The following is a 10652-nucleotide window of genomic DNA, read 5'->3' on the forward strand; positions in this document are numbered from 1 at the left end:
TCTTGCTTTTTCTCAACTTTTATTTTGGCAGAAACCCGCAGGAAGACCTCAGTGCTTCTTTTTGTTGACAAATGACTCATTACGAATTTGGGAAGACGTTTGTTTCACGTATCGTATTGTCACATGCCTTGTAAAAATTCATAAAAATGTTACTGAGCAGCTGACGAGCAACACCGTTTCAGCGCAGATTTTTTTTTTTCTTTTCACAATTCCATGTACATTACCGTTCAAAAGTTGGGGATCATTAATGTTGGGTATATATGTTATCAGATCATATCAGTTATTGAACACTTATTCTTGTATATAGTATATAATTTATTATTTTTATTTATAATTTATATAATTTATAATTTATTACATATAATGTTTATTATTATTATTATTATTATTATTATAGTTATTATTATTATTGGCTATGGGTTTTGTCCAGAATTGCATTGGTGTAGTCTCTGAAAAATTATAAAAATTTAAATCTTTTGATTCTGAAAAGTATATTCTCTGTGCTGCTCTGAAAGTACCAGAGCACTCACATGATTTACTTGAGCTACACAAACTGTTTTTGAAAGTGTGCAACATTATTATTATTTTGAATCACTTTGAAGCAAGTGTGTAAGTATGTTGCATTACGTTGTTTTGCAGGTTTGGGACTACGAGGCTGGGGATTTCGAGCGCACCCTGAAGGGTCACACTGACTCAGTGCAGGACATCTCCTTTGATCAGACTGGAAAGCTGCTGGCTTCTTGTTCTGCAGATATGACCATCAAACTCTGGGACTTCCAGGGTTTTGAGTGCATCAGGACCATGCACGGTACATATTTCCTGCATTTGCTACCACATTATTACCATTATTCAAATCTACTGCTGGAAGAACTTCCTTAAATGGCCTTTGACCCACCATGTACTGCAGCTACTTCCAATATAGGCTTAAAGCTTCCTGGGATCCTTATTAGTGAGCTGAAAAATCCTCTCTCTGGACGCTGAGACACAGACAGGACCGGTTGGTCCAGGGGGAGGGGTAAAGGTTAGTTTGGGGGCAGGATTAACCAGGATGACGGCTTTAATCTCTCTCTCAAGTACAAAAGGTGCCTCTTTTAATCATATGCCATAAGTCCTGTCCTTTACATCGGTCAGTAAATTACATTAGATACTTCAAACGAGGATTCAGGTTTTTTTTTTGGTTTGTTTTTTTTTTGACATTGGATGGTTATGCCACAAGTCAAAAGTCCAGTTGCTTGAGACTAACTGTAACTAAGCGTTTCCTTGCACTCCATATCTCATTCGTCTTCCTCACATCCTCAGGACATGATCACAATGTGTCGTCAGTTGCCGTCATGCCCAACGGTGATCACATAGTGTCTGCTTCCAGGGATAAGACCATTAAAATGTGGGAGGTGGCCACTGGGTGAGTAATACATAAGTGCATTGTGTGGGCTAATTGTGATCTGAATCTGTACTCTGCAAGGATTTCAATGGGTCACATGTATTGCTCTGAATGTCTTGTAGTTTTTTCCGATGTTATTGCCTCGAGACAAGTAATTACATTATTCGTATTTTTTTTTGCAAAGCAATACAAAACATTCTGTGTGTCAGTGTCTTGATGATTCTCTCTCTTGCGTCAGTTACTGTGTGAAGACGTTCACGGGTCACAGGGAGTGGGTGCGTATGGTCCGGCCCAATCAAGATGGCACACTGTTGGCCAGCTGCTCTAATGACCAGACAGTGCGCGTGTGGGTGGTGGCCAACAAAGAGTGCAAGGCGGAGCTGCGGGAGCACGAGCACGTGGTGGAGTGTATTTCCTGGGCCCCTGAGAGCGCACACCCCACCATATCTGAGGCTACAGGCTCTGAGGTACATAGTGTTGAACTTTCTAAGGCTGCCCAAGACTAAAGATTTTTCTAGTCAACTAACTGATCACACATTTATTTTATATCTGAGGCAAATTGCCTATACATTGAGTTGTGACGTGCATGGGTTTTGTGCCACACTCCAGTGCATGGAGACAGAGACGTCAGATAGCACATCCTGTTTTTTTCTATTTTACAAAAGCACAATGTCTTGTTGATATGAGTGTGTACAAATAAAAGTAGACCCTTGATCATGTGTATGTATTATTCAGATTATTAGTATGTAGCACACTAACCCCTTATTTACACTGCACACGTCTGCAGCGCGTTATGGCTCTGAAATGGCCAACGGAGCTGATTGCGGCCACTCTAGTCAGTGCTTGTGTTTATACCAGCCACGCCACACTGTGGCACGTTTTAGAAGAGTCCAGGAAGCGGCGCTCCATGCTGCTTCACTAAAGATAGGTGCCTAGTCTATTTTTGACGGACACCACATCCAAGCCGCACAGTTAAAATACAAAATAAACATGCTGTGCAGACTAAAACACAGCTACAAATCTTTTATCCTTGTTGTTCATAACTGGACTTTTAAGTTTATTAACTTTGTCTATAGGCTATAGCACAACAAAGCAGGGCATAGCAATAAACACAATTAAACCGGACAAAACATAACCATTTAGCCAACTTAACCATGGTAGAACCCCAAAAATCAAGAAAAAACACGAAAAATCAAGAACAAATGTCAGCGAGTCAAATCTCGTGGTCTCGCAAATCCGGTTGCTTCGCTTCTGAAATGCTGGTGTGAGTTGACACCGCGTGGAGGATGGAACAAAACCTCGTCGGAGCCGTAATGCGCAGCAGACATGTGCAATGTAACCAAGGCGTAACAGCTTCCACACTCCGCACAAACACTTGGATATGCGCCCAACAGCGCACATTTATCTAGGGTAACATTAGAGCAAACGGCCATGTAAATTTGCTACTACTTGCATGTTTCAGTTTCAAATGATAAGCCATATTTGAGGTCAATGAATGATAGGCAAACGTTTGTATTTTCTGCCCGATATACTGTAATTACTTCAAGGACCAGCCATTAACTATCTGTCATTGACAAGGACCGTTTTTTTTTTTTTCTGCAACTAACCAACTAATACAATTTTAGTCGACTAATGTTTAGTTGACTCTTAGCGGGGCAGCCCTAGAGCTTTCCCTCTTTTTCCCTTTTCTGCATCATCGTGATTAGGGATGGGTACCGAGAACCGGTATTTTTTTGGACCGGTACGTAATTGGGTCAATACCGGAGTAACGATAAGCTTCAGCACAAATGATACTGTTATCGATACTTGCGTTGATTTTTATCCTTATACTTCAATGTTAACGATGAATTAGAAGCTGCTGCTTGTCATTTTCCTTCACTTGAATGATGTGGCCGACGTTTGCCCGACGTGCGCGTGATATCCATGCACATGTGCTGTGTGTGTTTGCGTGCGATCAGTCATCGTGGCAAGAGTGAAACGTTTGAAAGTGTGGGCTCACGTTACAAAACTAGGCGACAAGAGTATCAGATGCAATATATGCAGTAGTGTAATAGTGAACGAAGGAGGCAACACTAGTAATATAATGAAACATTTACTAACAAAATACAACATCTCAAGCAATGCACTGTATTATGTCTCGCTGCTCCAGCTCCAACTGAAACTCGCGAGACACATTCACATCAAATGTTGATTCGGTAGAGTTACACTCACGAGACTTATTCGCAATCACAAAAGTACATTATTTCCGCATGCTTTAAGGCCTTGCCGGTTAAACGTTTTATTCGCGTGCTGTTCTAACATGTGCTTATTCAGAGCGCGTACACCCAAAGCGTCCGTACACTAAAAAGGCCGGTCAAACAGCACCTGATTACTTAGTTATCTTATTGTCTGATTGCGCTAATACGGTCAAAAACACACAGGATCTACATATAAACACAGTTAATTATGTCTAAAGTGAAAGTAAACAGTTGAGAGAAAAACAGATGCGTGCAGCTCTTAAAGCGGCAGTACTAAACATGCTGCCGCTTGTCTTTAAAGCAGGGGTGTCCAAACTACGGCCCGTGGGCCAAATGCGGCCCATGGATGAATTTTAAGCGGCCCACAGCTGTCTTAATAGTCTATATTATATATGGCCCGCCAAGCATAATTTACAAAATAGGCCTATGCAGTTTCAAAATGTCAACAAAAACACAAAATTTTAGACCAGATGTAGCAGTAAAACGCGAGTGATATCAATTTGATAACTCATATGCACTCTCATTTCTTTAGCGCACACGAATTCCTAAACGCGTCAAAAGTGGAAGAGCGCGACTCGTTTGAACCGCGCTGCACGGACCGTTTTTAGCTCTGCCTAAAGACAGCGCAGCGCGAGCTCAGAACAAATGCGTTTACTCGCTGACTGATATATGTATATATATATATATATATATATATGTAGAAGCATCTGGCCCCCCAGTGTTTCCACATCGTCAAATCCGGCCCCCTTTAGGAAAAGTTTGAACACCCCTGCTTTAAAGGGATAGCTCACCCAAAAATTTTAATTCTGTCATGATTTACTCAGTCATGTTATACCAAACGTATTCATTTTTATTTATTCTTGTGCTGAACACAAAAGAAGATATTTTGAAGAATGTGGGTAACCAAACACTTGCTGGTACCCATTGACTTCCATAGTATTTTTTTCCATCCATACCATGGAAGTCAGTGGCGACCGGCAACTGTTTGGTTATCAACATTCCTCACAATATCTTTTATATGAGTAAGAAATTCATACAGGTTTGGAACTTGAAGGTGAATAAATGACAGAACTTTCTTTTTTGGGTGTACTATCCCTTTAAGTCCTGTTTCGGTGGATCAAAAACAACAACAACAACTCTAAAGTTTAAAGTTACATTTAAGTAAGAAATTCTTACAAGTTTGGAACAACTTGAGGGTGAGTAAATGATGACAGAATTAATAGTAGGAAAAAAAAAATGAAAGTCACTGGGGACCAGCAACGGTTTAGTTTCCCACATTCTTCAAAATAACTTTGTTCAACAGAGGAAAGAAACTCATTCAGGTTTAAAACAACTTGAGAGTGAGTAAATGATGACACAATTTTCATTTTTGGGTGAACCATTCCTTTAATGTTAATAAAATAAAACACAAAGAGAAAAAAAACTCACTCTTGACTGAAGAACTTTAATACAGTTTATAAAGTTCAGTAGTAATACAATAACTTGACATTTTCAACAACTTTTCACTTCATATCTTTTTGCACCAAATAGTATTGATAACAGTATCGATAAGTACCGGTATCGATAAGTGGTATCAGTATCGATAAAATGTAAACGATACCCATCCCTAATCGTGATACTCTAGAAAGATATATTGTCTTCTTTTAATAATTTGTCATGTTTACTCTCTTCTTGCAGAACAAGAAAAGTGGAAAGCCTGGGCCATTCCTGTTATCTGGATCCAGAGACAAGACCATTAAAATGTGGGACATAAGTACTGGCATGTGCCTTATGACATTGGTGAGTTAAGCTATAGTTCAGGCAGCTTCATTGTATGATATCTATAGTCACACTGTCTGTGTTTAGAATAAAAAACAAAATACTGCTTAGTGCATTTTTTTTTTTTTTATTAAGAAGTATGCCGTATGGAAGCCCATTTCTGCCACATAATAGAAAAAAATGTTTTGTTAAATCATAATTATGACATATGTCAAACTTGAAGATACAAGACCTAATCATGACATAAATTGAAATTATGAGATAGTCATAATTCGGAGATAAAATGTTGATATTGTCATAAGTTGTAAATAAAAATGTGAAAAATTTTAGAAATTTCAAGAAAGGTCCTTTGTCTATTATCAGTCACAGTGTAATGATGTATGAAGCACGGCTCACACAGAAGTCACTTTCAAACTAAGCAACTTTCTGTTGGTCAACACGGTGACTTGAACCTGTTGCGAAATCTGCATGGGAAATTTGTGTGAATTCCTGATTATGTGGATTCCTGTTGAAATGTGACTGCACTGTTATAATTATGAGATAAAAACATTGACGAGTTGAAATTATGAGATGCTAAGTCGTACCTGACAAGTCGGAATGTTTTTTCAAAATGATGACATTTTCGTAATTATGACTTTTTGTGTCATAAATTTGACTTTTGGTCATAATTGCTTATCAGTTTCAGCTTATCTCATTATGACTTGATATATCATAATTTTGACATTATGTACACCATAATATTATTACAAAATAATTTAATCTTGTCATAATTAATGACTTGACCAAAACATGGCTTTTTTTTTCTTATTCATGGTGGAAATAGTCTACCATACATTTATTCAATGATCAATATTTTCAGACAGTAGTATATTACATTGTCACATTATGTCATTATGTTGAATTTGAGTTCATGATTTCTGGAAAAAAAAGTTATATTTTTTAATCTAATTTTGTGTATGTAAGGAGTCAATAACAGCCCATTTAAATAATGAGTTAAAGAGGAGACATTTAAAGTAGCAGTTGATCCCTTCTGCTTTATTTCTCATGCTGTTAATGGAAAGTTGCATTGCATTGTGGGGTGCAGCACCCAGTACAATGTTCTATTTTATATTGCACATTTTGGTCAAATGTATTCACAGTATTCCATGCATATAGAAACTTTGCATTGGAATACTTGAGTATTATACATATTCTGAACATGTACTGTATTACTGCTCTGAATTTGATGGATTGGTGAAATATAAGCAAACCGCTTTTTCAAATACACATTGAAGTGATTCTCCCCTTTTATTAGATCAGATTATACTGAATCATATGGCAAATTTTGAGCTCATATTCATAATTTCTCATTATTCTTTCATCTTTTACTTCTCTGGCCTCTCAGGTCGGTCATGATAACTGGGTGCGTGGAGTGCTGTTCCATCCTGGTGGGAGATTCGTAGTGAGCTGCGCTGATGACAAGACCCTTCGTATCTGGGACTATAAGAACAAGCGCTGCATGAAGACCCTGAGTGCCCATGAACACTTTGTTACCTCTCTGGGTAAGCCAAGCAGACGTTGTTGCCTGGAAATTCTTGAAACGAAATGGTGACGTTTGGTCTCGTTACACTATCAAATCAATGAAATATTCATCCTTTCTTCCACAGATTTCCACAAGACTTCTCCTTACGTGGTGACAGGAAGTGTAGATCAAACGGTCAAAGTGTGGGAATGTCGCTGATCGCCATAGGATCCGCCCCTTCCCCCCCCCAACGCCACCACTTTGGCCACTCCCACACCTGCTCTTCAGGATGCACTCATTACTATGGTTACCACCTCATCCAGCTCTCTTCTAATAACTATTGTCCTTTTATGTAAATTACTCTGGATGTAGTTTGAGCTTATTAAATGTTACACAACACACTCACGAGGAAAAAACAGAAATAAGTAAAAAGTAAAACAAGTATTCTTGCATGGTGAATCCAAACCTTGTATACTGTAAATTTTTGCTTCTCCTCATCTAAAGTACCGTAGGAATGCAGAGCACAGGTGTTGCTCTTGCCTTAAGTGTTTATGAACAGAAGGCAGAATGATGCTGTTTGGGGAATTCAGGATACAGGGCCCTCAAAATCGTTCTGTTGGACGTTTACGTTTTCTTTCCCGATGATTGTCACATTCTGCTTAAAAGAAAAGAAAGACTTTTAAACATTTAAACTGACTGAAGATGAACAGCTTGACTTGTCTGTTCTGTAATGTAATTTAACCATATGAACGCCTGGATGCTTAGTTCTCCCCTTTACAAGAAGATTCTCATTTGACATGCGTCACTTTAAGAAGAGGTAACAACTTCAGTTCACATTATTGAACTATTCTCATCCACAGCTCATCCACGAAGTCCTTTTCCATTCTAAAAACAGGTTTGAGACCTTTTGAAGCCGTTTGGGCAAATCTACATGCGATCCCCTTTGAAAAGAAGTGCAGAAAACACAATATGAGAAAAGGATTGCTTTTATAAGGACATGAATCGGTAAAGTGCACTTGTCCCTGGAAAAATAGGGTTTACATTTTGTTTCTCTCTATCGCTCTTTTTTTTTTGTGTGTGTGTACAAAGGATATAATTCTGACACCCTCCATCGCCACACAGTCTGATTTAGTATCTCTGCTATTCCCAGATTTCACTCAGACTGCCCACATTCTGCCTCACTATTCTCGAAAATGACTTAATTCGGTCATAGGTTTCATTAACCCCTTCTTGCGAAACACCCTTCGTCATTGATATAGCGCTTTCATTGCTTTGTCATTCTGCTGCTTGCTTGCACCATCTGCTGCCTGTCCGCGCGTTTGTGAAGACTTCACGAGACATTGCCCATACAGGCTTTTTGACGTACTCCGTGGTACTGCTCGGTGACCTTGAGCTATCTAGTCAGTCTCTCTTGATTCAGGGAGGTTTTTGGCATTGCAGAGGAAGGCACTGTCCTGGACCTTGTGGAGTTTGAGGACGACACCTCCACCGTAGATCGACGTGCAATATCTATAGGCTGCTCTGTGTGTTAACTATTAAGGTGTGCATGTGTTTTCTATGAACACATTTATAGGAAGATGGCCTCCTGATCAGATTACTGGGGCAGAGAGACGGAGCAAGTTTGAAAATTTCTCCACTGGCTGCAGTACAAGGCAACAGTTAGTAACTTATAAGACTACATCAGTGGTGAGTAGTTTGCTGGTCCGCAGCGTACTGTTTCCAACAGTAGAGTCATGTATGCCCAACCACTGCCATCCCAAAGCTGTGTATGTAGAATCTTTGGATGTGTGTGTGTGTGTGTGGACGTCACTTCCTGTCTGTGAGCACACAGCAGACTCTGACTCCAGCTATTCGCTTTCTCTGCCTTGTTACTGTACTGAGAATCCCCAATATCGAGGACTTCATACTGCTTTTTGTGGTCTCACTGTTGACATACTCGTGCACTCACATAAATAAATAACTGTCCATCAGTATATCTTGATGTCATTGTTTGCAACATAATTAAAATAATAAAATATCTGTAAATATACATCAGCCCATCTGTTGTTGGTTTTTTTTTTTTCATCTGCAATAGTGGCCAAAATATTGCCACTCTTTTTTTTGTAGGAATAATGCAACATTTCGTCCAAAATAAGTGTTGTCGACACGACCATGACCCTGAGGGTATTCAGTTTTATTCAACAACAATTGTGAAAAAAAGAGCTTACAAATACAATATAAATTATTTAATTAAATCAAGTAAAATTGAATGTAAAAAAAAATCTATTATTATTTTCATTATTTTGCTGTGTATGCACCATAATATAGTAGGGTACAACGGGGCTAAAGGCGCCTTTGATATTATTTTCATCTAAACCACTAAATGGCACAAAAACGTGGCGTAGCACTTTCCAAAACATCCGCTTTTCAAGATGCACCTGTATATTTGTCTGATCCTTGACGCGATCGCGCGTAGCAGTGCAAAGTTGATTCTGTGCTTGCTTGATCTAATATATATATATATTTTTTTTATGTTGTAGATTTAAGTAGCAAATGAGAATCACTAAAATTAATGCATATATTTTGAGACAAATGGCTTCTTTATGATTTTCAGTTTTGTTTAAGATAATAAAGCAACAGTTTTTAAATAACGAAAGAATATGTAAAAGTATGTTATTTGGGGTAAAAAGCGCCCCTGCTGTTGGGGCTAAAGGCGCACAGTAATTAACATAATTAATAGATGGCTGACTTTTCCATTTGTTGACATGACATGGATAGATTCAGATGGAAAATATCATATATTATGTTGGGTGTCCATATTAGAGATAATCACCATGTTTAGAATGAAACCATCATATTTAAAAACATGATATTAATCATATATAATGAAATATCATTTGTTGTTACTACTGTAAATATATATTCAATTATTATTGGATCTCCAATACTTTCAGAATCTTATTAAAACGATTTTGTTTCTGTATTTTAAAATCTATTTTTTATATTAACATGTTTTAATGACAGTATATTTATTGAAAAAAAAATAATTCTTTTATTTCTCAAAACAAGCAGAAAATAGTACAAACTTTGCTAAAAGGATTGTTTTGAACAAATATTAACTTAGACATTATTTTTTAAAAAAAAAACATTATTTTAGCTGAAGTATTTGTATCAATACTGTGTGCCCCTCTTGCCACCTCATACATTTATAAGATTTTTAAACAAAATAAACAACTTTAATGGAGCAACAGATTTTATGTGAAAAATCATTCATGTTCAATACAACGTATATATTTTTTCTGCAATTATACATTTTATGTATGAATGGCACAGTAATTACACTTGTAATGTAACGAAGAGAGGTATAGAAAACACCATAAGAGCAAATGATCTGTTTTTTGATTGAGGATATTAGGGACAATAATACATTTCAGTCTGCTTCAGACATTTAGACACCAGCCACTGTATCCTGGCAACAGTGTGTGTGTGTGTGTGTGTGTGTGTGTGTGTGTGTGTGTGTGTGTGTGTGTGAGACCGGCTCAATTCTCTCTGGAGTCTCTAATGAGATGGCCATTGTTTGTAAGTGACATGATGTCCAGTCATGTGACATTTTAGCCAATGTCTTAGTTTCCTGCTCTATATAACCTGTAAGGGAGTGTCGATTATATTTTACTAGTCTGTGTTAAAGTATAAATTGTGAGAAAACAATAAGCTATGCAGAATTCGGCGTTATGGCATTGTTGGCACAAGAAGTATCAAGTTATTAGCATGCTTAGCATCATTGTAATAGCAATGG

The 10652-nt window shown here is 37.8% G+C and overlaps 1 protein-coding gene across 1 annotated transcript in view; it reads left to right on the forward strand.

Annotated features, from left to right (window-relative positions):
- Window positions 1-8911, forward strand: part of LOC107697343 (lissencephaly-1 homolog B) — a 61540-nt gene extending 52629 nt beyond the window's left edge. The window contains exons 6-11 of the mRNA XM_016498084.1: window positions 640-808; window positions 1300-1402; window positions 1620-1848; window positions 5296-5397; window positions 6761-6917; window positions 7023-8911. Of these exons, the coding sequence (XP_016353570.1) occupies window positions 640-808; window positions 1300-1402; window positions 1620-1848; window positions 5296-5397; window positions 6761-6917; window positions 7023-7096 (834 nt within the window). The 3' untranslated portion in view covers window positions 7097-8911. The remainder of the gene's footprint in view (window positions 1-639; window positions 809-1299; window positions 1403-1619; window positions 1849-5295; window positions 5398-6760; window positions 6918-7022) is intronic.
- Window positions 8912-10652: the final 1741 nt, after the last annotated feature.

This window comes from Sinocyclocheilus anshuiensis, unplaced genomic scaffold (genome assembly GCF_001515605.1).
Source record: "Sinocyclocheilus anshuiensis isolate Anshui unplaced genomic scaffold, SAMN03320099.WGS_v1.1 scaffold1095, whole genome shotgun sequence".
Classification (NCBI taxonomy): domain Eukaryota; kingdom Metazoa; phylum Chordata; class Actinopteri; order Cypriniformes; family Cyprinidae; genus Sinocyclocheilus; species Sinocyclocheilus anshuiensis.